Here is a 27,647-nt window from a genome sequence, read left to right as displayed (position 1 = left end):
GGGTGCAACTCCTTTCCAAGCCTGACTTGAAAATATATTGCCATTGTGTCATGTCAAAATTCTGACATTCCCTCCCTGAAGGCATTGTGGATCTACCTACAGTAAATGGACTGTAGCAGCTGAAGAAGGCCAGCTCATCGTCACCTTTTCAAGGACAACCAGGATGGACAATATTGGCCCGGTCAGTGACACATATTCCAGGAATGAATAGACAATAAAATTATGTTGCTTGGTGTACTGTACAGATTGTCAATTAGTAGGAAGTACGTAGAGGAGCAATTCTATAGGAAATTAGAGAAAAATGCAAACCTTACAGAATGATAATTGATTACTTTAACTTCCTGAATGTAGATTGTGCATCCTTTATGCTACCACTGTGCCAATGCCAAATGTTCCTAAATTATGGTCAGGAAAGTTTCTTGCATCAGTGGGTGTCCAGTTCAACTCAAAAATGGTGCACTGTTAGACCTAGTTCGTGGAAGTGATGTAGGCAATGTAGATAAAGTGTCAGTACAAGAACATTTAGCAGACAGTGATCATTGTATCATAAGGTTTAAGTTGGTGATAGCAAAGGACAATAGGATTTGGGGTAAGAATAATTCATTTTGGAGAGCTAACTATATTGGGGCAAGATGAGAGCTGGGCCAGATAGACTAAAACAAAGGGTTGACAGGAAATTACACATTGTATTTACACAATGGGCTACTTTCAAACAGGAGGTGGTAGGGTATAGTTAAGAAATATTCCTTCTAAAGGGAAAGAGAGGGCAAACCATTCCAGAGTTCTTGGATGAAAAAGGAGATAGTAGTTAAGATTAAGAAGTGTTCTTATGATAGGGTGGGGTATAAAATAAACCAATAGTAATAGGGGAAGGTGAAAAAAACCTTAAGGAAGCAAACTGAGATTAAGAAAAGATTTGTGGCTGACATTTAGGGGAATCCCAAAGTATTTTAAACACACATCAGTAGTAAAAGGAGAAGTAGGACTGTTTAAGGACCAAATAGAGGATTTATACATGAACTCGAGGCATCGCTGAGGAATTAAATGAATACTTTGAGGAAGTTCTGTCACATAAGAAGGTTATTCGTTAACTTGATAGGTTACTGATAGTTAAAGTGGACAAGGCTCCGGGATTGGATGAGATGCATCAAATGAAATTGAAGAAAGTGAGAATCGAAATTACAGAGGCACTAGCTATAATCTTTATCTTCCCTAGACTGGGGAGGTGCTGGAAGACTGGAGAATTGCAATTGTAACATGGTGGGGAATCTTCTAGAAACTATTATTTGGGGTGAAAATAGTAGTTATCCAATTGTAGGGTTATCTGTTTGGTTTACTCTGTCTTAAATTAGACATTGGCACAACTTGCTGACAATCATCATTGATCAATGTTTGCCAGCAGTGTCCACCCACAAGCCCAGGATCAGCCAGGGATGCAAGCCCTAGATCAGTGTGTCCAGGATGGAAATTGTAGGGAAACGGGTCATGGGCTGAGAAGAATAGGTGGTAGTAGTGAAGCAGGTTTGAGGGACCGAATGGCCTACTCCAGTTCCTATTTCTTATTGCCCGCGCTTCCTGCTGCCACGTCCATTGATCTGAAATTGAGTGCCTGGTCGTGAGAGACAACCAGTGGAAGAGGACTGCTTAAATACCAGTGAAAGTAAAATGAGGCCTTCTGGTGGGGATTAGAAGGGCATCATTAGATTCTGGAACAACATCAGCAGATTGGAAGTTAGAAAATCAAAGTATTTAAGAAAAATGGGAGAGAGGAAACTGGAAGCCAATTATGACATCAATCGTCATGAATCTATTACTTAAGGAAGTTTTAACAATGCATTTAGAAAACCATTGTATGATCAAACAACAGCAATATGATTTTACAGAAGGGTAATTGTATTTCATAAATTTAATAAACTTGTAAGAGGTTTTCTGAGGTCAAACTAGTAGGTTGGATTAGGGGAATCCGATGTGTACCTGAATTTCCAAACAACGTAATAAGCAAGATAGTGACTTATGGAGAATTGTAATTTGGAGATGCCGGTGTTGGACTGGGGTGTACAAACTTAAAAATCACACAACACCAGGTTATAGTCCAACAGGTTTAATTGGAAGTACACTAGCTTTCGGAGCGCCGCTCCTTCATCACAACCACCTGATGAAGGAGAATTATAGAATTCCTTCAGTGCAGGAGGAGGCCATCGATTCCACATGTACACCACACATACCAAAAACACACACCGCACACCCACTATGGAGCAATTTTTAGTATGGCCAATCCACCTAATCTGCATATCTTTGGACTGTGGGCGGGAACCAGAGTACATGGAGGAAACCCACACAGCCACATGGAGAATGTACGAATTCCACACACAGTTGCCCAAGGCTGGAATCAAACCCAGGTCCCTAGTGCAGTGAGACAGCAGTAATAATTGCTATTGGGAGTAATACAGAAGTTAACAGTCGGGAAGCAGTGAGTAGCAATAAATGGGATATTTTTCAAGTTGGCAGACTTTGTCACATGTTGGAAAAGTGTGACTTTGTCACATGATCAGTGATGGGGCCTCAACTATTTATGATCTAAATGACTGAGATACATAACACTGTCTCTGTCTAAATTTGCTGACAGTGAAAAGCTAGGTCGGAATGTAAGCTATGAGGAGGATACAAAAGGCTGCAAAGAGATTTAGACAGGTTAAGTGATTAGGCAATAAGATGACAGATGGAGTATAATGTGTGGAAGTGTGAAGTTTGTTGTGAAAATAAAAATTAATACCTTCGGCTTTGGATAGAGTGCAAAATAAAATAACTAGAATGTTGACTAGATTGGAGTCCATTAGCTATAAGGAGAGGTTGGACAAACTTGAGTTGTTTTCACTGGGCTGAGGGGCTATTTGATAGAAGTATGTAAAATTACTAAAGACATGGATAGGGTGGATAGACTTTTTCTTTCTGTGTGGAAATGCCAAATACTTGGGGGTGTGAGAGGTGGGAGGTATTGTGGGCAAGGTTTAAGGTGAGGGGGGAAAGCTTAAAGGTGATGCAAGTGGGCATCAGAGCCGCCCCGCATTTGCCACGGGACTATGCCTACATCGGTAAAACTATAGGAATTCATTTTGTGTTTTAAACGGCAGCCGCAGCTAAAACCCACAGAACGCAGCAGCTGCCGGTCCGCCCACGTGACCGGGAGATGGGAGCCAGAGGACAGATCAAATCCACACTAGGCCAGACACAAACCATGACTCATAGACCGAAACTCCAGAGCTAATTAATATGGAAACCCATCTCCTAATCAAATCAAGAGACTGACTGAAACACACCCATATTCATCAATACAGAACCATCCTGACACAAAGGACAGGCATCCACCAGACAGGAACGAACAGACTAATACACACCAGCACCCGAAGGGAACAAAGGGGGGTGCTAGCCCCCAGCCCTCTCAGAGAGAGATAAGCAGATAGTACCCGGACCCGTTTACATAATCCAATTAGCACCCTATTGTGTGTACACTGCAACTCTCCTGGGACGGCAGGAAACCCACCATTTGCACCTACTCCAGCGATGATGGGGAACTATCATCCCATTCATACTCAAAATCCTCACATCCTGACAAAGGAAGGTATATAATGTGTAGCAGCGCGCGGGAACAGCAGAACAGCTGAGATTCGGACCTCGGTTGGTCTCCGCCGGTGTTACTGTATCAATAAACGTTACCGATTGTTGAACCGCACTCTGGGCTCGGACTCATCCACGCTAACAGTGATGTGCAGCACAACCTTTGTGGCACAAGGTGGTAGGTGCTTTAAACACACTGCCAGTGAGGTGGTAGAAGCAAATGAGTCAACAATGTTTAAGAGGCATTTAGCCAGACACGTAAACTAAGGGGGAATAGAGTAATATGGAACATGTGCAGGCAGACAGAATTAGACCGTGACATCATGGTCGGTGCAGACACGGTGGACTGAAGGGCCTGTTTCTCTTTTGTACTGTTCTATGTTTTAATTCAAGCTGAGGAGGATGAGCCTACAGCTAGGCAGGATGCAGTCAGCTAAACTGGCCCCCGTAGGCTGAATTGCACCAGGTGTTCACTTCCCAAGCAACAGAGCCAACTACAAAGTACATTTCCTCCACCCCAACACTCTTGGACGCAACAAGACGAAGAGCATAAAGAAAACTTAGACATTCACTACTGTAACTATACAGTTACTTACACTTGTGGTGTCTCCGTAGCAAAGCTTTCACTGTCAGACCTCATTAAGTAATACCTATGTGAAAGATGAGCAGTGCCTTTGAGATATCCTGAGGCTGAAAGTAGTTGTAATGGCCAAACATTGCTCATCTATCGAGCCGCCAACTCTGACTGCAGATAGCCTCAAATGTCAGGAATGCAGGAAACATCATGCTGAGGAATGCAGCTAAGATATTGCGCTTTAACATGGGCAATATAGAGGCTAAACATGCGTAGTGAATGTGCCTAAGACTTGGCCTGCACACATCATTCCACATTTACCCTCATCTTGTGAGTGAGAGTAAAGTCAACATAGCCTGACCACTTCATTAAAAATCACAGAACACCAGGTTATAGTTCCCAACAGATTTGTTTGGAAGCATTAGCTTTTGGAGTGCTGCTCCTTCATCAGGTGATTGTGGACTATAAGATCTTGTACTCTACAACCAATTGATGAAGGAGCAGCCTCTATATATAGAACCTCTGTATTGTTCATTCTATGTGCCAGCTTTTTTAAGGGTGTGCACTGACCGTCAAGGCTGGGGGCTGTGCAATGGGCAGCTCACATATCCGCTATTTTATAATGTATTGGATTCTGCCATTTTGTATAGTTTATTGTGCAATTGATGTTTGATTCAACATGGCAAGGTTCCGACTTTGTTTATTTGTGAGTGGTTTGCAGTCTCCACATGTGAAGTACAAATACATTTTAATAAAAGTATGTAAAATTCTTCAATTTACCTGTCCTGTTAGACCTGGATTAACAGAAAGCATGGACCAGGTTTCTGGACTTATCAAGAATTATGATTTATTACAAATAAATAGATTCTAGCTACTGATAACCAAGTAACTACTAGCTAAATCTCTAATCCCTTGTAACACTCCTCCAACACACAGGCACAGACAGACAAAAAAGACATGCATATTAGTGGAGGGAAAGACTGGGAAGGCAGTTCAAAGGTCCTTGTACACAGGGTTCGCTGAGATTATCCTTTTGCTTGCTACTCCTCTATCTCTCATCTCCATGTACTTTCACTTGCTGCAGGAGGCACAGAGTCACTTGATTTACAACTTATAAGGTCTCAGAATTATTGGTTGAAAGCTTACAGAAACAGGTGAGGGGAAATAAATTGGCTTTCTTCAAGCTTTAGGTATTTTTTAAACTGCAGAAAGACACCACCTCCCTCTCTGGAGGTCCAAAAGGCTTTTGATTGTCTTATTCACTCACAAAAGCTGTTCACCTGCCTAGAAGCTAATCACATTGTTATTAGGCAGGAGGCCTTTGTCATGACAGCTCCACAGAGCATAGCTATTTGTTGACAGCTGAACCTAATTTTTTTCCCTAACAATTCTAAAATGGTTGATTAGCATTTTTTCTTAGTAGTCCTAAATTTTCATTGATAAGCTTCACTGGCAACTTAATAAGCATTGAGTACTGCTTTTTTTCCTACTGCTCTGTACTCTGCAGATTGTTCTTCTGCTAACTGGCAGGCACAGCCATAATTGTAGCTGTCAAAACATTCTGTAACATTAATGTCCAAACATCTTTAGGTCACTTCATCTGTCCGGCTATCTTCGTAAATTAGGTAAAATACCTTTTCATCCTCCACAAAATTCTTCGTAAGATTAAATCTCTTGGAATGAGAATCATCCACTTTTACCGCCTCTTTCTTCCTTTACTGTTAACTTTTGTTTTAACAACTGATGTTGACCACTTTCAGTATCTTTTTGGAGTTTAAGTTTTAATCATTTCTTTTTCTTTTCCCTTGGTTTTCTTTAGTCACCACCTTTTTTTTCCCTTTCTCTCCTTCCTTTCCATCTTTTTTTGTATTTTCCTTCATTTTCCTTAGTCTCAGATTCTGTTCTTCCTCCCTTTGCATTTTGGGTTTTGTTAACTCTGTACCTTTCTATTATCCTCCACTTAGCTTTACATAAAAACTTCAAATATTTCACTCCCATATCTTCTAATTATAGCGAACTCTTAATAACATTTAAAGCCACCTTCATGTTTCTTTCAACAGACATTACCACAATGCCATTTTATGTCCAGATCCAGCACATATATATTACTTACATATTTTTGAAATTCCCTCTTAAATCTAGTAAATTCAAACCCTGAATGAGCCTCCTTTATGATCAGTTCATTTTATTCACTGAGCAAGTCAGATTGAAGACTGAAATATAGCTTGGTAGTTCTTTCTTTGTCTTGTTTTTATTCAATGAGGTGGACTTTCACTGAAACATAAGCATGCAATGCTGTAAATTTGATTTTAACACTAAGGCAGAAGTTCATTATGCAAATGCAATTAAATAAATCAAACTATTTACATAAAACACAACTCAAAAAATTTCAATATACAGTATATACAAACCCATCTATCCCAACACCACCACTTGGCAATATTTGAACAGCAATGAGAATGTTCCCTTCTCAGTGACATCTTTAGATTTAGTTGTTAGCTTCAGTTGCAGGTCAGGGAGCTTGATAGCCCATTCCTTGCATACTCTCACAACTGACCTTAAATGTTTTCAGTATCATATTATCACCTAGAGTGTTCTAAAAAAAAATCTTCTGTTTGGAACTTTCAAACTGAAATCCTTATACTAAGGTAACCTATTTCATAATTGTTTTGAATTCTCTCCTTTCTCCAGGAGGAATTGTTTTATTACATATAACTCCAAACAGGACTTCTGTGAAATAAAATAAATCAAAAACTTTACTAGGTTTCTCCCTTAAAGTAATAAATTCCTAATTCTTCTAAATGAAAACAACTAATTTTTCCCCCGTATGCTTGTAAAACGTACATAATATGAAAAAGTCCTCATTCATACTGGATGTGAGCATAAGAGGTATAAGTTAGTAAGTTTGCAGATGACACCAAAATTGGAGGTGTAGTGGACAGCGAAGAAGGTTACCTCGGATTACAACGGGATCTTGATCAGATGGGCCAATGGCAGATGAATTTGATTTAGATAAATGTGAGGTGTTGCATTTTGGGAAAGCAAATCTGAGCAGGAATTACACACTTAATGGTAAGGTAATAGGGAGTGTTGCTGAACAAAGAGACCTTGGAGTGCAGGTTCATAGCTCCTTGAAAGTGGAGTTGCAGGTAGATAGGATAGTGAAGGCGGCGTTTGGTATGCTTTCCTTTATTGGTCAGAGTATTGAATGTAGGAATTGGAAGGTCACGTTGTGGCTGTACAGGACATTGGTTAGGCCACTGTTGGAAGATTGTGTGCAATTCTGGTCTCCCTATTGGAAAGATGTTGTGAAACTTGATAGGGTTCAGAAAATATTTACAAGTATGTTGCCAGGGTTGGAGGATTTGAGCTACAGAGAGAGGTTGAATAGGTTAGGGTTGCTTTCCCTGGACCATCAGAGGCTGAGGGCTGAACCTATGGAGGTTTATAAAATCATGAGGTACATGGATAAGATAAATAGACAAAGTCTTTTCCCTGGGATGGGGGAGTCTAGAACTAGAGGGCACAGGTTTAGGGTGAGAGGAGAAAGTATAAAAGAGACCTAAGGGGAAATGTTTTCATTCAGAGGGTGGTATGTGTATGGAATGAACTGCTGGAGGCTAGTACAATTGGAACATTTAAAAGGCATCTGCATGGGTATATGAATAGGAAGGGTTTAGAGAGATGTGGGTCGGATGCTGGCACGTGGGACTAGATTGGGTTGAGATATCTGGTCAGCATAGACCAGTTGGATTGAAGGGTCTGTTTCTGTGCTATACATCTCTATGACTCTCTGACTCTCAGTTTTTTTCTAAATGGCTTAAGAAGTACTGACAAATTAATCATTAAACCCCCTCAGACACAGGCCAAAGTTCATATGTCACTAGTTCAAAGCCCAAATTGTAAAATAAATCATATTAAAATATGTATAAATAGTTAGTACCTGCTAAAACATCAAGACAAAACAATCGTCATTCAAGTCGAAGTGAATTTTTAATTACTGCCAGACAACCACAGAAAATTTAATTTTAGACATTTTCCTTCTCATTTTAATTATTGTTCACACTTTTAAAATGTATATTTTGTCATCTTTTGCTTTTGCATGTGATTTTACATTGAATTGGATATTTCAATTTACACTTTCTCTTTTAGACTACATGTACTTCTTTAAGATGTCTTCAATTTGTTTGTTGAAAAGACACGATTGCCTGCTCAAAACTCTTAGATCCCAGATCCCTCTATAGTGAGTCACAACTTTGACTATCTGATGGCCGAAAAGCTCTATAAAGACCGTACTACCGTTGCTGTTAGATCAGTGGCTATACAATCAGTAACAAAATATGCATGCTTCCATTGTAAATCGAGCATGAAGGAGGGAGACCCAGCTGTATATGCAGAGTGGGCTGGTTATGACAAGCGGTGGAACCCTGCTTGTTTTGTCTGCAGCATCTGCAGTGAACTGCATGGGGATATGCTCTACCTTTGGAAGAAAGGAAAACTATACTGTGGACGTCACTACTGTGACACTGAGAAATCACATTGTGCTGGCTGTGATGAGTTAATATTCAGCAATGAAGGCCAGAATTGGCACTTGAGCATTTCTGCTGTTTTGAGTGTAACTGTGTCCTTGCCAGAGAAATCTATGTTATGGTGAATGACGAACCTGTCTGCAAACCTTGCTATGTGAAGCTTCATGCTGCGGTGTGCCAGTGTTGTCACAATGTCATTGATCCTAAGGCCCAGCATGTTACATATGGGAAATACAGTTGTCATGCTACACCTGACTGCTTCCTGTGCTCTTGCTGCGGCAAGTGTCTGTTTGGCCTGGAATTCATGCCCGTGGCAGGAATGCTGTTCTGCTCTGTGGACTGCAAGAAGAAGTTGATGCCTTGAACATGATTAACTGAAACAAATTTAAATACTGTTCACAAAACCCTGCAGAAATTCATTGGTAAGTGTAATGAATAACAACTTTGATCCCAAAATCTAAATGGATATGTAATGAATTTTTTATGTTTCTTTAAAAACTGGACAGCAAAGAGAATGAATTGTTTTTGAAAACAGGGGTTTACCAAAATGACTGCATAATTTCACAGGAAAGAATTTGATACATATTGTGACCTCTGCTTTTGTGGCTGTGGGTTCCTGCAATGTATAGATGATCAGGAGCTAAGGAGCTGTTTATAAGTGAAGCTGATTGGTGTTCAATTAACTGAGCAGGTTGGAATTGGAAATGGGTTACAGACATAGTCTGAGCAGGTGCTATGACTTTTGAATTGATAATTCAGACTGATATTGCAAGCAAATCAGTCACTCTGAACTTCTTGCAAACCAGTGGAAGCTTCGAGAGAAAGACAAAAGAACACTAAGGGTCTGGCTGTCTGAAGAAAGATCATCTCAACATTGGAATCGGGAGGCAAATACCACTGAACAACTTTCCAGTTGTTTCTATCTCTGGTGATAATCAACTTAAGCTATTTGTGTGTGAGGGGGACAGTTTATAAAGGTTTTAGTTAGTAGTGTTATATGCCAACAATTTATATCTATTTATCTGTAACTGTTGTCTAATTGCTTATAATAAAGAACAATTTTTGTTGCATTAGAAAACTGTTCAATACTTTCTATGAACATTTGACTGAAAGTCAGGTAAATTGGAGTACCGTGCATACCTTTTAAAAAATTGACATGGCTCTGGGACTCAATTTATGGTGCACAACCTCAGCAAGTCATTACCTATATTGTACCCAATATAATATAATACTCCAGTTCTAAACTATGTACTTTACAATCTGTCTCAAGCAAGGTTATTGGAGATCCACTTTCAAGACAAATACCTTGAAATTCCAGAAAATCTTGATAAATGTTAGATACTTCAGTCAAATTTGTGAGAAGTTTCATTTAATCCATTATTATATCTGCAAATCTAATCACATTTGATTTTAACAGCAAAAGCAAATTTTTCTTAGAAAATACTTTAAAATTCCTGCAGGTTATACTGTATATGTTTGTGATTGTGAAGAGTTAACTGGTTCATATATAGGTGTGAGATATTTGCTCACTGTGAGATATTTGCTCACTGTAGTAGTCTGTTGTTTTGTTTGATTGAAATTGACCTACAACTTGATAGTAGTTTCCAAGTAGTTTTTATTGTTCAATTTGAAATCAGATTAGAATAAAATTGTAGATAACCTGACGTGTTAATCTTTCAAAATAAAGATTTCCTACTAAATATTGCCATATGTTTAAGATATAAAACAATATTCAATGTGCTGTCAACTCATTTGTTGCCTTTAATGTTTTAAGTATCCAGTTTGGTATTAGTGACCATAGTAAAAGTAACTCGTCCTTACTATAATAAAAGCAAAATATCGTGGATGTTGGAAATACGAATAATGATGGAAAAACTCAGCAGTTCTGAAGAAATGTTAGCTCTATTTGTATTTCCGCAGGTGCTACCAGTCCTGCTGAGTTTCTCCAGCATCCTCTCTGTTTAGTCAGACTGAATCATAGTATAACAGTATGAATTGGGGGGGGGGGGGTTGCTTCTATACTAATAAGATTCAACTTTGAGGTAATTCATGTTACGCCTTATTTAAAAGAGCAAAAAAAGATTTTCTTAAAAACTTGCATTTATATGAAATCCATTTTGCTAAATTATGGCATCAAAATAAGAAACAGTAAGTTTCACTAACACTGATTTTTGCCAATCTAATATTTGCTACTAAGTTACCAAGTTGGACAATGTACATTTCACTTTTAAGATATTAGAAGTCAGAAATCGTTAAAGCTACAACTTGTTCACTACTCTCAAGCATTTTTTTCTACCTTGAATCCAATAGGGCTACAAGTCTACACAGGGATATCCCAGTTTCAAAGTTTGCCTGAAGAAAGAATTTGTCACCAGATAAGTATGTTGAATTTGTAATTTGCTTCTTTTTGAAGTGATACTTTCGTGGTTTGGCTTATGTACTTAGCATTGACATATACAATGCAATTCCATCAAAGGTTTTTTTTTTCGATTAACAGTGTGTCACCATAATCTTGTTGAGCATTAGCATCAGAACAGTGCTTCCTAATATTCCTCAGATTGGAATTGCTTTCTACATTTGACGGTCTGCCTGAAGATTAAGTAAGACTTCAAGTTGTGGCAAAGGAACTGAGTTACAATTCTGCTCAAATTGCTTACTTGCACGCTGGTAACATATTATTCAATGATTTTAAATATTATGTTGCCAGATGTTTAAAAAACACTTCAATTTAGGCAAACAATTTGAGCTCATTTTAGCTAATATAATGAGGAACTATTAGAGTAATAGAGATATATAGCACGGAAATAGACCCTTCAATCCAACTCGTCCATGCCGACCATATATCCCAATCCAATCTAGTCCCACCTGCCAGCACCCAGCCCATATCCCTCCAAACCGTTCCTATTCATATACCCATCCAGATGCTTTTTAAATGTTGCATTTGTACTAACCTCTACCACTTCCTCTGACAGCTCGTTCCATACACGTACCACCCTCTGCGTGAAAAAGTTGTCCCTTAGGTCTCTTTTATATCTTTCCCTCTCACCCTAAACCTATGTCCTCTAGTTCTAATTGGAGTTGGTGGATGTGTTAAAGGATAATACATTGGATGCGGAGATGGTAGGTGAAGACAAGGGGGAACCCTATCTTTATCACCTTTGGAGAGGGCGGGGGGGGGGGGTTTAAAGCAGTGGAGCAGAGAATGGAGGAGGTACGGTGGAGGGCTATCTCGATAACGGGGGGAAAGCACTTTGTTCAAAATAGGTGAACATCTAGGATGCTTGGGAATGGAAGTCTCCTTGTCTGAGCAGATGCGGCAGAGGTGGAGGAATTGGGAAATTAGCTTAGAGTTGTTGCAGAATATGGGTGGAAGGAGATGTGCGTCAAAAAGTTGAGAGGTGTCCGAGATAGACCAAGTGAATTTAAGGGCGATGTGGAAGTTGTGGGTGAAGCTGATAAACTGCTCCAGTTCAGCCTGGGTGCAGGAAACAGTATCGATGTAGTCATCAATGTAACGGCAGAAGATGTGGGGCACAGTGCCTGTGTAGGTACAGAGGAGGGACTATTCAATGTCGCCAACAAAGAGGCATAGCTCGCGCCCATTCTCCCCCCACCCCCCAGATTTGGAGGAAATAGGAAGAGTTAAAGGAAAAGTTATTAAGGGTGAGGACTAGTTCGGTGAGGTGGAGGAGGTGTTGATGGAGGGGGACTGGATGGGTCTGTTGGAGAGGATGAAGCTGAAGGTCTGAAGGGTATCCTTGTGGGGTATGGACGTGTATAAGGACTGCACGTCCATAGTGAAGATGAAGCACCGGGGGCCGGGGAACTAAAGGTTACTGAAGAGGTGGAGGGCATGGTTAGTGTTGTGGAAGTAGATGGGAAGTGTCTGAACCAAGGGGAAGAGGATAGAGTCAAGATAGGAAGAAATCAGTTCGGTGGGGCAGGAACATGTGGAGATGATAGGTCAGCCAGAGTAGGTTGGCTTATGGATCTTGGGTAGCAGGTAGAGCTGGGCAGCGTGGGGCTGGGGGACTATGTAAGGTTGGAGACAGTGGAGGGTAGATCACCAGAAGCAGTGAAGTCACAACATTGTGAGGAATTCTGGCATTTTGAGTAACGGTGGGGTCGTTGTCAAGTGGGAGATAGGACGTGGTTACAGACTGCTAGCGTTCGGCCTCTGTGACATTAAGGTCTATCCTCCAAAAGTGGGAAGCAGTCAGTCTTGCAGGTCCAGTACAACAAGTCCACTGGTTCAGAGAATGTCAGTTTTGAAGCTGCAGAGTTATGATTCAGGGGCTGTTCCAGATTGATCAAAGAGTGCAGGCCATTGATCATCCTGGCGGTCTTCTTGCTGAATGTTATGGGAGTTATCAGGGGCCACTGCTTTGGTGGGAATTTGGGGAAGTCATTTGTAGTGGATTGGAGGCAGCATGTTGGGATACAGAGCGCGATAGGATTTTGAAGAGGCAACTCCATATATAAAGTTGGGAAACAATAATGCATTAGAGGACTTGGGGTACTGCAGGAAGGGAGTCATCAACGGTCACCATCCCTGGATTTGTTTAGAGGGCAATGTATCACAGTATTTGTCAGAAGTAAGCTGTAGGCACAGGCTTCAGGGGTCAAATGGATATTTGTGTGGAATCTGGAGTCTGGTCCAGGTCCCTTGCGCTCCTTTTGCCTTGCCACTGGTGCTAAACGCTAGTGATAGAGTGTAAGTCCAAGCACATATTCAGCAGACAGTGGGCTGAAGCTCGCTCTCCTTTGCAGCCACTAACCTGTCTCCAGAGGCAGCCAAATATACATGCGCTGGCACTCGCACAGTACAAATGGTATCAATGGGGTCCAAATCCAGCTTGCTGTGTGTTTCCAACAAACTGGCTATTGCTGCTCTGTCAGTTTGTGCATTTTAATGAAGTTAATGGCTGACAATGTATGGGTCCTCTCTGCTGGGGCTGAGTAAGTACCTTGTCTCTAGCAGTCCTCTAAGTGCTAGTGTCCTTGGACAATATTTGCTCAACCATTTACAGAGGCATGCTAGTTTTGTGCCCATTAGAACATCTCGCCGAGTCTAATCTAGATAAAGTACCCATCTAGTCATCAGTATCTGAGGTGGTGGGGATTAAAGGTGATAATTTTGCTGGTGCTTCCTTTGAGGAATTTGTGTCGTCTTTCTAAGAAGTGGAGGAGATGATATCTAGAGGCACTGATCTCTTGAAGGCAGAGACTGAGAGGATGTCACTTGTGCCTTCAGAAGGCAAGAGAAAGATTGTTTTGTGAAATATGGGGAGAAGCTTTCTGCATGTTTAAAATTAATTTAGTGGCCATTACGGGAGAGTGGTGCAGTATTAGACAATGAATCTTACTTGGTTGCTGAGATATGGAGATCCGCATACTGCACAGGTAAGCATGACCTTTTCCCACTAAGGCGAGAATACTCTCCTCATAGACAGATGAATGTTGGGCACTCCAGCACCTGCCTTGCCTCTCTGACCTATTTTGGGGTATTTTCTCCTGGAATGTGACATGCAAAGATTAAATCGGATGAAAATGGCTAATACAGCTGTTGGTGATTCAGGAAAAGTGGTGAGCTGTCCCTTGTGAGTAAGTAGGAGGTGCAGAGAATAGGAAGAATTAAAATTCTAGATAGATGGAATGTATGACAAGGTTGAGGGAAGAAATAGCGTGTGATAGTGGGAGTGGTAGTCAATGAGCCTTGGTGGGAAGTTGTGCACAATGATGGTGTTGAGGCTGCTTTCTTGAACTGCTACCTATAACCATTTAGACATCACCATCTCCTTATGTTGCAGTTTGTAGATGTCCACAGTTGATTTAGGACATCCATTTTACTATTCTTTGCCAACTTCTGCAGATTGGTATAAATGCAGTATTCAAATTACTTGCTTTCAGATACAGTTTATTACTCATTCTCAGTTTAATCAATCTTTCCGTTCTGATAAAACTGCCTCCAATGTCAAAAATGTCCTCTTAGTATCCAGTTTCAATGCACTCAACTGATATATTGTTACAATTGTGAGGTTTATAAAATTATGTTTTAGAACAATGTTTTAAAGTGATCTGAACTCTGCTTGACAATAGGCCTAAGTGGTTAAAGATTAAAGGAAGATCCAATTTGAGCTACTGAAGTGATGGCATGAGATGTTCACAGTTGGGGACAATGACAGCAAATTCTGAGTTCACAATGGTTAGATACTTGAGTCTCCCAAAGGCTCAAAAATTTGTTGAAAGTGTGGGGTTCACGGAATCAATTTGGCCTATCATGGCTGTCTTGGTGCTCTGATTAAGCATTTCACTTATAGTCATAGGGTCATAGAGCTGTACAGCATGGAAACAGACCCTTCGGTCCAAATCATCCACACTAACCAGGTATCCTAAAGTAAGCTAGTCCCATTTGTCAGCATTTGGCCCATATAACCCCCAAACCCTTCCTATTAATATGCCCATTTGGATATCTTTTAAATGTTTTTAATTGTATCAGTTTCCACCATTCCATTTCTCTGTGTGGAAAAAATTGCTCCGTAGGTCCCTTTTGAAGTCTTTCCCCTCTTGCCTTAAACTTATGCTGTCTAGTTTTGGACTCCCTGACCCCATGGAAAAGACCTTTGCTATTCACCCTATCCATGCCTGTCATTACTTTATAAACTTTTATAAAGCCAACCCTCAGCCTCCAACACTCCAGGAAAAAGAGCCACAACCTATTCAGCCTCTCCCTATAGCTCAAGCCCTCCAACTTCGGCAAATCTTTTCTGAATCCTTTCAAGTTTCACAACATCCTTCCTATAGCGGGGTCCCGAAACTGAATTCAGTATTCCAATAGTGACCTAGCCAATGTCCTGTACAGCCACAACATGACCTCCCAACTCCTATATTAAATGCACTGTCCAATAAAGGCAAGCATACCAAACAGTACCTTCACTATCTTGCCAGCATGCAATTCCATTTTCAAGGAAATATGAACCTGCACACCAAGGTTTCTTTGTTCAGCAACACTCCCAAGGTCATTACCATTAAATGTATAAGTTCAGCCCCAATTTTTCTTTCCAAAATGCAGCAGCTGACATTTATCTAAATTAAACTCAATCTGCCACTCCTCAGCTCATCAAACTATCTGATTAATATCCTGTTATACTCTGAGGTAACCTTTGGTGTCCACTACACCACCAGTCTTATCTTTACCCTGCCTTCTCCTGTAACCCTGCTCGTTGTTCTTTTTCAAACAACAATCTCATTCAATTTTGAATGTCTCAATTGAACCTGCCTCCTCAGGCGGTGCATTTCAGACATTAATCATTTGTTACATGAAAAATGTTTTCTCATTACTTTCATATTTAGTCATTCTTGATCCTTTCATAAGTGGAAAGTTTAACTGTCTAAATAGTTCTTTAAACTATCCATATAGTTTGAAAGTCAGAGTTGGGTTCTCATGATAGCTGATTATCATTTCAACCTTCGATACTGGCCCTTATGATTCATATTGCCATTGGGAAGGGTGCAGAGGAAGCCACATAAAGATCACATTGCTGGCTTTCCGAGAATATAGCAGGATATCAAATGTTTCTTCATCTACCTGGATCTGGGAAAGAGGAACCATCGGGAAACCACAAAGTGTCTATGATTCACCCCGTGGATGGGAGTTTGTGCTCAATTGGGAAAAGTCCAAATTTATGATGAGATTAAATAAATAAGAATCAAGAGTCAGCTGGGTTGAGATGGAAAGGGAAAAACAGTCTCTGGGAAAAGAAAATCTCACTGCTAGCAAACTGTGAAAAGAGCAACATCCTGGAGCAAACACTAATTTTGGATTAATTTATGGAAAATCGAATGTCTATTGTTACAGACTGGGGAGAAATATGATAATAGGGTTCCTTTATTCCATATCTGAACTGATCAAAAAGTGTTTTTATGCATTTTTCTAAAACAAAATTTTTAATCCCTGAGTTTTATAACTGTCAAGAACAGACAAATAACTGGTATTGTCTAAAATAAATATGTTTATTATTTAACACTCAAATATATGCACAACCATACCCATTTGCACACTCTGACAAACACACACGTACATTCGAGAAAAGATTATAATTACAAAAGCTACCGTTTATTTTATGTCCTAAAAGTTTGAGCTCTTTGTCACACTTGCGTTTCCTGTGCTGAAGACTTAAAAAGGATGCATGCCAAAATCTTTTTGGCCCATTAAAAAAACACATGTTGAAGTTTACAAAGAATGATTTGCAATGTTTTACCACTTACATAACAGATTTGTCATGTACCACTCCAGGTGAAGTGCAATTGAAGCCCATAGTGACACCCTGATTTGGTTCCTTAAATAGGGAGGTCAAGGAAATCTGATGACCCAAAGTACTAGTTCTTAGTACTTCGTTAGAATTAAGCTTCTTAGCTGGGTTGAGTACTTTCACTGATCTTGATGTTTCTTCCACTCTATCCAGAAAATATGCTTTATTAGGTTGTTGATAAGGCAATCTAGAGGCAGAATTTTCGTAGCCCCAAAATGATCGGATATTGACAAGAAAATTAGGAGAATTGCATGAGATGTCCAACAAAAGCTTTCCACACTGACAAGAAGTCGCATTTTCAGTTGTTGAATGGCAAGACATGCACAAACATCCTCATTATTGTGCTATCTCACCTCATTGATATGTAGTTTCCCATTCACCCACATGCTGGATAGAAATTAAACGGTGACGATTCCTGACATGGAAATGAGACCAGTTTCCAGGCAACTCCAGCTTATGATTTGCTCCTTTCTATCTCCATCAGTCACCAAATCTCAGAGTACATTCCATGGGTAGTGTCTGCATGCACCCCACATTCGGCAAGACTTCCAGCTCACTCTGGTAAGACAGGGTGCCGGTTACTCTTGGACAGACATGTCTTGCACAGATGATCGGTCCTTAACTGGATACACTGGAGTTTAAAGATAGTGCCAGTGCCAGGAACATTGGTAGTCATTCCTCCATGTCTACAAGGATTCCATTCTTGTAAACCTGTGCGAACAGTGAATTTGCAGGTACCGAGCTTAATAACTTATAGTAAAATTAGGGTTAGGTCCTTGGGCCTCAAGATTTATGACTTTTTGCCGATTATTTTTGGGTTTTTTTTTTAGTTAAAATAATAAACACTAAAGCACTTGAAATAAAAGGTACTATCTGAATGAAATATTCACAACAATTCTAGTGTGATGCAACTTAGCGATAAAAGTGAGAAGTTTTGTATACAAGGTCAGGCATTTTTAGGGGAGATTAAGGGTGATTACTGGTGTGGGAGGGGGACGATATTGCAGACATACCTCTCTCCCAGTCACTCTTACCCAATGATGTATCCTCCTCCTCTACCACCATTTGGCAGATGTCCTCAACCTGAGTGACTGTGATCATACTTGTGAAGGTATAAGGGGAAGAGCTGCATGCAGAAACAGTTTGGAGAGCGAGATTGCCGCAGAAGTGAAAGTAGTTCAGGATAGGCAAATTTTGTTGGTGAATTTTGAATGATTGGTTTCTTTTTTGGCAGAGTAGACAAATGTTCAAGTTGTGAGTTCACAAATATGGAGGAAAATCTGTATGTCCCAGTGGCCAGTTTCTCCACATGTGGCAAGTGGAACAATATGATGAGCGTTGTTCTCTGGAATGTTTGTGGTATCTAAGCTATCATGAAACAGTGGGATTAAAATATTTTTGTATGTTCGCACACCATAGTGATATACTAATATTTTTCAAATCCATTCACTGGATTTCAACTGTGGAGTCAAAGCTTGCTAACAGTATTGACAAAGCAGTTTTAAAACTATTTGGAGAAGAGAGCTGAAAATGTGTTGCTGGAAAAGCGCAGCAGGTCAGGCAGCATCCAAGGAACAGGAGAATCGATGTTTCGGGCATGAGCCCTTCTTCAGGAATGAGGAAAGATTTGGAGAAGAGAACCCATTAACCACAGGAAACATCTTTTGAATTTTAATTACTTCTCATAGACATATCTAGAAACGTTGTTTGCCTTCTAATAACTTCATCAAGACATGAAGATTTGATCAGGGTCTTGTAGTTCTATTTGTATTGGCAAGGAAGAAAAGGTCATCTGACCTTGCAACTTTTTTGTTTTCCCAAATAAGCTGTCCATTTTGACTATACAAGTTCATGTTGCATAAGTGAGATTCTACGTAAAGGATAGTGCAGAGTTTATCTGTGAAGTGTCTTTATGGTTGAGCCCAGGAATACGAATGGGTAAATTACATTCCACAGTTCGATGTATGAGTTGGCCACCAAGATGGTTCTTAGTTAATAGTATATTAGTCAACTGTCAAAGTAAATGTCCTAAGATGTGAAATCTTGATGTCTAATTTTTTTCAGCTAGTAACTGGATGTTCAAATTTCTTTTAAACATTATACAGTCTTAAGCTAATTTAATGATTGCAAGCTTATTCAACTGATGTACACTTAGCCCATCATGTATTTCAGGCAATCTAAGTAATGCCATAAGTGATCAGATGATATATCTAATACATCTATACATTTATTTTAGTATGGTTTAATATACATCATAACCAACCACAATGTACAATGTGGAGTTGAGATTCAGTATTTATGCAAAAGAAATCTTGAAAGGCTATCCGATATGTTCGTTACTAATGTATCATCTGTTGGTAATTTGATAAAATCCACATGTACTCCGTCAGTGAAGTGTACTATTAATATGGTAAAGTTTATATGGAGAGATTCATTTATATTGCATTTCTTAATTTTATAGTTTCCTAATAATTGGTTTAATTAGCTGAAAGTAATTTGAGGTAATTCATGCTGACTATCTCCTTGGTTACATGGAATTTCATAGCATTTGAAATGTGTCATACAGCCCAGCTAGTCTGTGCTAGTGTTTATAATCCACTCATAGTTATGCTAGTACGCAGAAAACAATATTTACAGAAGAATATTAAAGGCACCATAATATGTTGATATGATGCCAAATCTGGGAAGTTTATTTCTTTATTTTTCTGACATTAATGCCCAAATATGAAGTCCCGCTAGCTCAATAATGCTGTTCTCCTTTTTGAAAAAAAAGATTTTTATTTTTAGCTTTGCATTAAGAGAATACATTTCTATTTATCTTAACTCTTCTTGCTACTTATAACACGTTATATGTAGGGGTTTGGTGGGATGCATACAGTATGCAGACATTTCTATGATACCTAATTTTATGAATACTATACATGTTAGTGTACCTAACTGAAGGAAGATGGGATTGCAATATGAATGTTTTATTGCTGTGAATATGAATATTTGATACAGGAAGCAAAAGGTGTGGAAAACTAATAAATTATAGGACTGAAGTTTGATTTTTTTTTTGTTGAGGAATGGAGAGGAGTTGAAGTACACCCCATCGTGCATATTTATGGACCCCAGAGGTACATCCATTAATTTTACTGGATTAACAAGGATAAACATTGGCAGAATGTAGACCATCTTCACAAATATCTGGGCTGCATTATTATCCATTGTTACTCTCTCACCTCAAGCAGCTTAAAATAAAACAGCTTATAGGTCTGCTTTTTAAAATACGAACAACTAATCTAATGTTCTCCCAACCAACCTTATTAATTTAATTACATTTTCATTGTAAATGTTATGCCAACTTGGCAGAGATTTCTCAGAAATTAATCGGGCAACAGCCTGACTTGTTTGTATTCACATGTTCTTACCTTTGAACTAATGCCCTAGACTCCTCCATTAGCAACCCTGTCCATTATGTTCTGTCCAACCAGCAGGGCAAAACCCCCAGCGTTGGCAGTACAGTGATGTATAGTTGGCTGGGTATGGCCTCGGGACCCTGTTATAAAGTCTCATAATATCACTTTAAATATGGCTAAGGAAATCTTATAAGGATAGCACTTGCACAAAAGTTTCAATGTTGCTACTGGACCACTGAGGCCCAGTAGCAACATTACTGACCAAGCTAACTGAAAACTGAAATACATAGTTGCTAACCTGGACCTTTGATAAGTAGTCAGACATACAACAAAAAGCAAGTCCTGCTTGACCACCAACTCATCGAGTTACCTGTCGCTGATGCATTTATCTGTAACAATATTGGTAGCAGTGACCACAGCAGTGCCCTCATGAAATCTGCTTCCACATTAAAGTACCCTATATAGTATCTTGTGACTTTACCACCACATTACATGAGATCATTTCAAAACACATTACAGTTCAAACCTCTGTATCCAAGAAACTGTATGGACTACTGGCAATAGCAGAATTGTATTCTATCCCAATATGTAACATTATGGCTTGGCATATACCTTACTCCACCTGATGCAGTGAGGAGTCTAGGAGATCATTGGATATTGGGGATGTCATTGGACTAGTAATCCAAATGGATTGATAATACTATGGCTTTTAAAGGTTTATTTTATCTTTTTTTTAAATGAAGAGTTGAGACAGACATGCCAAGCAGTCTGTTCAAGCCATTTAAATAAACAGCTTGTGAGGCCTTGGGTTTTTTTTTAAGTTGGAACTATGGAAACAGCCTGAACAGTGTGGTCGAGTTCCCACAGAACCAGGATTTTTAGTTTTAGCTTTCTGCAGTTGCTGGGATCTTTAAATTGGATGAGCAAGCTCTTATTCCTCTCTATTACAGCTCAAAGCTGGAGTTCTCTTCCTGCCGCTAGAATTGCATGTGAGACAATCTGTTTTACTGAAATTGCCTTTGCCAAGGGAGTGTTTATGAGATGTTATTATATTGGAACTGATACATAGTAGTTTATATGTAGAGTAGAACCTCAATTATCCAAAAGAGATGGGTGGGGAATATTTTGTTCAGATAATCAATCTGATTGTAAACAGCGGTAATTTGAGTGCCAGGAATCTGAACATTTCTCGATTATCCGGCAATGTAGGAGGGAGGGCTTAAAATATGTAGATAATTGGGATGCCTTCGGGGGAAGGTGGGACCTGTACATGAAGGATGGGTTGCACCTGAACTGGAAGGGGACCAATGTCCTGGGTGGAAGGTTTGCTCGAGTAGTTCAGGAGGGTTTAAACTAGTATGGCAGAGGGGTGGGAACCTGAGCTATATATGGTGGTGAGAGTTGATGGAGATGAGGCAATAGCAAGAGGTAGCGCAGCCAGTGGGAAGGAATTTCCTGGGAAAGAACCAAGGGATTGGTTAAAGTGTGTTTGCTTTAATGCAAGGAGTATCAGGAATAAAAGTGATGAGCTTAGAGCATGGATCAGTACCTGGTGCTATGATGTTGTGGCCATATCAGAGACATGGGTTTCTCAGGGGCAGGAATGGTTGCTGGATGTTCCAGGGTTTAGAACATTTAAAAAGAATAGGGAGGGGGTGTAACACTGCTAATCAGAGAGGGTATCACAGCTACAGAAGTTACTGTTGTCGAGGAGGGTCTGCCTATTAAGTCAGTATGGGTGGAAATTAGGAACAGTAAGGGAGCAGTCACCTCATTGGGAGTTTTCTACAAGGGACCCCAATAGCAGCAGGGAGATTGAAGAAAGCATAGGTCGGCAGATTTTGGAAAAGTGTGAATGTAGCAGGGTTGTTGTAATGGGTGACTTTAACTTTCCCAATATTGATTGGAACCTCCTTCGAGCCGATGGTTTAGAAGCAGCTGTTTTTGTAAGGTGCGTTCAGGAGGGTTTTCTAACTCAGTACGTTGACAGGCCGACAAGGGGAGAGGCAATTTTGGATTTGGTGCTCGGCAATGAGCCGGGGCAGGTGTCAGATCTTGCGATGGGAGAGCATTTTGGTGATAGTGACCACAATTGCCTCACATTCTGCATAGCTATGGAGAAGGAGAGAAGCAGGCACAATGGGAGGATATTTAATTGGGGAAAAGGAAACTATGATGCTATCAGACATGAGTTGGGAAGCATGGACTGGGAGCAATTGTTCCATGGAAAGGGCACTATAGACATGTGGAGACTGTTTAAGGAACAGTTGTTGCGAGTGATGCATAAATGTGTTCCTCTGAGACCGGCAAGAAGGGGTAAGATAAAAGAACCTTGGATGACGAGAGCGGAGGAGCTCTTCTCGTCAAAAGAAAGAAGACAGCATACGTAAGATGGAAGAAGCAAGGGTCTTGCTCAGCTCTAGAGGATTACAGGCAGGCGAGGAAGGAGCTCAAAAAATGGTCTGAGTAGAGCCAGGAGGGGACACGAAAAAGGCTTGGCAGGAAGGATTAGGGAGAATCCAAAGGCATTTTACACGTATGTACGGAATAAGAAAATGATCAAAGAAAGAGTAGGGCCGATCAGGGATAACTTGTATATAGAATCTGAGGAGGTAGGCGAAGCCCTAAATGAGTTTTTTCCTTCTGTCTTTACTAAAGAAAAGGACCTTGTAGTGAATGAAACCATTGAGGAGCAGGTAAGCAGGCTGGAACAGATAGAGATTGAGGAAGCTGATGTGCTGAAAATTTTGACAAACATTAAAATTGACAAGTCGCCAGGGCCAGACCCGATTTGTCCTCAGCTGCTTTGGGAAGTGAGAAATGTGATTGCTTCGCCGCTAGCGAAGATCTTTGCATCCTCACTCTCCACCAGAGTCGTACCTGAGGACTGGAGGGAGGCAAATGTAATTCCTCTCTTCAGGAAAGGAAATAGGGAAATCCCTGGCAAATACAGACCAGTCAGTCTCACGTCTGTCATCTGCAAGGTGTTAGAAAGGATTCTGAGGGATAGGATTTATGACCATCTAGAAGAGCATGGCTTGATTAAATGCAGTCATGCCTCACAAATCTTATTGAGTTCTTTGAGGATGTTACTAGACAAGTTGATCAGGATCGAGCAGTGGATGTGGTGTATATGGACTTCAGCAAAGCATTTGATAAGGTTCCCCATGGTAGGCTCGTTCAAAAGATCAGGAGGTATGGGATACAGGGAAATTTAGCTGTCTGGATACAGAATTGGCTGGTCGACAGAAGACAGCGAGTGGTAGTGGAAGGAAAGTATTCTGCCTGGAAGTCAGTGGTGAGTGGTGTTCCACAGGGCTCTGTTCTTGGTTGTGTTGTATATCTTATTCTGTTAAGTATTTTCATAGTTACAGTTAAGCCAGTTCTTTAATTTTTATTTTGTCTGTATTTTAACTGTAGCTTAATATTCATAGTTTGACCAATTGAATTGCATCTGGAACACAATGCCTTACATGTACCTTAGAATAAGGAAAAGTAAGGGTCTAGACTATCATCTTAATATATTTTGAGGGGATTTGGTTTGGCCTAGTCCATAACAGTTTGAATCCCGCCACAGTCGCGAGTGGATTTTTGACTTCCATTGATGAATATGAAATGTAGAGCTACACACAAATTGTGTGTGTAAAAGTATCGTCTATTGCTGTGAAAACCAATCTGCTTCACAGACAACCTCTAACAGAGGATTTTTTTTCATCCTTGCATGGTAAGACCTACACAACAAAATCGTTGACTCTAAACTACTCTCTGAAATTACGTAATGAACCACTCAATTCAAGGGCAGGTAAGGATGGCCAACAGCTGCTGACCTTGCAAGACTCATCCACATCCCATGAAAAACTAAAAGAATTTATTTTTAATTGACTCGGGGACGTGGGCATCAGTGGCTGGCAATATTTATTGCCAATCCCCAGCATATCAGAAGAGGCACGAAGTATACCAAAATGGTGCAAATTTGGTCAAGTTCCAACACAGGACAAATATTCCTGCTAAACATAAGCAGTATGCTGTTATCACAGCTAAATGATTCCACTTTAACCTATCAGACCAAAGCATTGCAGTCTTTCGACATCTCGTCATAGATGATGGTGGACATTTAAACATCTAATAGGAGCAAGAGGCTCCACAAACATCCCCAGCCTCAATTACAGCAAAGCCAAGAAGTCTCAGTTGAACATTTTCAATGATCTACAATCAGAAATGCTAAGTGGATGATTTGTCTTGGCCTCCCCAAAATTTCCACTACGATATATATCAATCCATCAACAGAGTAAGTTTCATTTACTTATTCAAAATTGCTAGGTTTCAGTCTACCAGGATCAGTCCTCACTGCAACTTAATTCAAACATCAACAAAAAAAGCTTAATTCCCAAGCTGAGTTGAGAGTGACTACCCTTGACAAAAGTGCTGCATATGATAAGGGCCCTAGTAAAATTACAGTCACTGGAAATCTGGGCAAAAATTAGCTGAAAGGAAATTATTGTTATTGAATGATAATCATCATTGACCTAGGATACTGCTACAATCTTCAGCTTTTTCATCACTGACTGACCCTCCATCTTTAAGTCAGAATTGGGGATGTTTGCTATAATTGTACAGTGTTTAGTTCCATTCTCAACTGCTTAGACACTGAAGCAGTCCAGGCCTTAAAAGCAGACATGAGTTGCATAGAGGCAAAGAAAGGTTTAGTAAAAGAATTGCAAAACTTATATCCAAGGTAACTGAAAGCACAGTCATATAGTAATTAAACATTAGGGATATAGAAGATGCCATAACTGAAGGAATGCGAAGATTTCAAAGGGTCATTGGAGGAGAAGGTTTCAGAGATCTGGAGAGAAACAATGGATCAATTTGAAACAAGGATGAGAATTTTAAAATTGAGATATTTCCCTTTAGGAAACCAGTGCAGGCCAGCAAGCACAGAATTGATGGGTGAATGGGACTTGGTGTGAGTTAGGATGCAGACAACAAAGTTTTGCTAAACTCCAGTTTACAGACCATAATAGATGGAGGGTCAGCGAGGGGCATTGGAGCAGTCAAGTATCGAGGTAATAAATATTATTTAACTCTTTTTTTTCTCTCTTTTTTTTTTCAACACAGATGGTCAAGTGCCTGACTGGAAAGGTTACTGCAAACCTACATGAAAGGAAATGAATATTTTTTGAACAAATTTGAAGGAAATGTAAAGCATGCTACTTCTGATTTCTGGAATGTTATCATAAAAACCCCAATTTAAGGTCTAATGTTAACTGGTAAGGTAGATTTATGCAAAAAAAGTTAACCTTATTTGATTAATAGGAATATTACTGCATTATAGTAACTTTTATTCACTGCTCAAATTGTTCTACTTTGTATGTTGATGTGAATGTTGTCTTAAATTAATAGAACTGACAAGCACATGTGATTTTTCTGTATATTATGCCTTGCTTCACAGCTGAAAATCTTTACAGTGCAGGATATGGAATGAGTAGTCAAGAAAAATAATGTGATAAACTCTTACACGTGGACGTGAGCACCATATCCACTCATCACTCGACTTTGATGTTTGCAGCTAACATAATATATTAAAAGTATAGACAAAATTGCTTTTGAACATTAATCTCAAGATGTATTTGGTTCGTGATGGGAAAAGTAGACCTACAAACTATTAGAAACATTTAATTTTATGTTTTTCAATACAAATTATTTATTATTCTATCTGTAGAGATATTTATAGAGAAGCTAGATAAGTATAGGAATGAATAAAGAGGAGGATTTATTTATAGGTTTTGATGAAGAGGAATGAGAAGATCGTCATATGAAGAACAAATACTGCTAGACCAGCTGGGCTGAATAGCCTGTTTTTGTGTGGTGGACTGTAATTCTACACAATTTATGTAAACTCAAATCATGAAAGCAATGAAATGTTTGAAAATTACTTTTAGAGAATATTGACAAATCACTGGTTCCTTATCATTTAAAGCTGTCAGTGTGTACTATTTCAGTTAATTCTTAAAACAATTGTGTTGATATCTCCTCAAAGCAAGGTTCACTTTTATTTTATTATCTTTATTCTATAATATGCTGCATTCCATTTACTATTCACATATTTATTGTATTAGGATAGGGATTGTTTTGCATTTCATTTGATGTGTACTTCAAATGAATATACTTTTCATATAATAAGCATTTAAATGTAATGTTCTAATTCAGAATTGGCTACTGCAGCTGTCACAGTTACAATTACAGTTGTTACATCAATGATTCATAATTCAGTGTCTGCAAAATCAACTTTTATAGCTTCAGTTACATGTTAGAATCAAGCAATATATTCTTATTTTCAAAAAGATAAATAACTCAATTATTTGCAGAATATAACGTATTGATTTAAAAACAATAATAAAGCTATTGAGAGCAAGTATATTTTGTTATATTCAAATTGTATTTTGACTTTGAAAGCTAGTAATCACATGGCTGAAAACCATTCCATTGTTCTGCTATACTGAGATTCAAACATGTAAAATGATCATTCTTTACAGAAACTACTATCCTCTCTTAGCAACTATGTGAAACTGAAAGAACTATCTGATACTTGAAAAAACAGAACAAAGATCAGTACATCAAACAATGCAAGATACAATACTGATAATTTGTGGCATCTTACTGATTAGTCTCAACATATATTTTCAAATTATTTTTACCAATGTTTTAAGGGCATCTTTACCATTAGATTAACAAATCTAAGTGAGGTGCTGCAGCAGGCTTTTAAATGCTAATTTTACCACACTGCACTGCAACTATGGCATCATTTTGTTTTGAATTAATACAACAAATTTACAGAAGCAATGTATCATATTGAAACAAATGAAAGATATACCGCAGTTTAATCATACCGAAAGTACTGATAATGCTTTATATCTACCAAATTTAAAACACATGCTTAATGACTAAATAATTTTGTTCTTCTCTTGCCTATATATACCTTACCTGTGAATTTGCAATTTTTGTCTCCTCCCTCTCCAAAACACACTCTCAATTGAATATTTCTTTATTTTTCCTAACTCATTGATCTTTCATGTTGAAATAGTTGTTCCACCAACTGTGCATTTAAGAACAGTTCCAAGCACATTCTTCAAGCACCGATACAGTCATTGATGTAGCGGAGGAAAAGGTAGGGGTGGTGCCAGTGTAGCTGCGGAAGATGGACTGTTCCACATATTCG

General features: G+C 39.3%; 1 protein-coding gene across 8 annotated transcripts in view; it reads left to right on the top strand.

Annotated features, from left to right (window-relative positions):
- Positions 1–26,858, top strand: part of micu3a (mitochondrial calcium uptake family, member 3a) — a 198,456-nt gene extending 171,598 nt beyond the window's left edge. For 7 of the 8 annotated variants that reach the window (XM_043690248.1, XM_043690259.1, XM_043690223.1 and 4 more), the window contains 2 exons: positions 11,029–11,097; positions 25,547–26,858. In XM_043690248.1, the coding sequence (XP_043546183.1) occupies positions 11,029–11,097 (69 nt within the window). In that variant the 3' untranslated portion in view covers positions 25,547–26,858. Of the gene's footprint in view, positions 1–11,028; positions 11,098–20,093; positions 20,147–25,546 lie in introns of all 8 variants that reach the window. The other variant, XR_006311711.1, reaches the window with a different exon arrangement.
- Positions 26,859–27,647: the final 789 nt, after the last annotated feature.

This window comes from Chiloscyllium plagiosum, chromosome 1 (assembly GCF_004010195.1).
Source record: "Chiloscyllium plagiosum isolate BGI_BamShark_2017 chromosome 1, ASM401019v2, whole genome shotgun sequence".
Lineage (NCBI taxonomy): Eukaryota > Metazoa > Chordata > Chondrichthyes > Orectolobiformes > Hemiscylliidae > Chiloscyllium > Chiloscyllium plagiosum.
The sequence above is the reverse complement of the archived record's forward strand: the minus strand, read 5'-3'. Positions and strand labels throughout refer to the sequence as shown.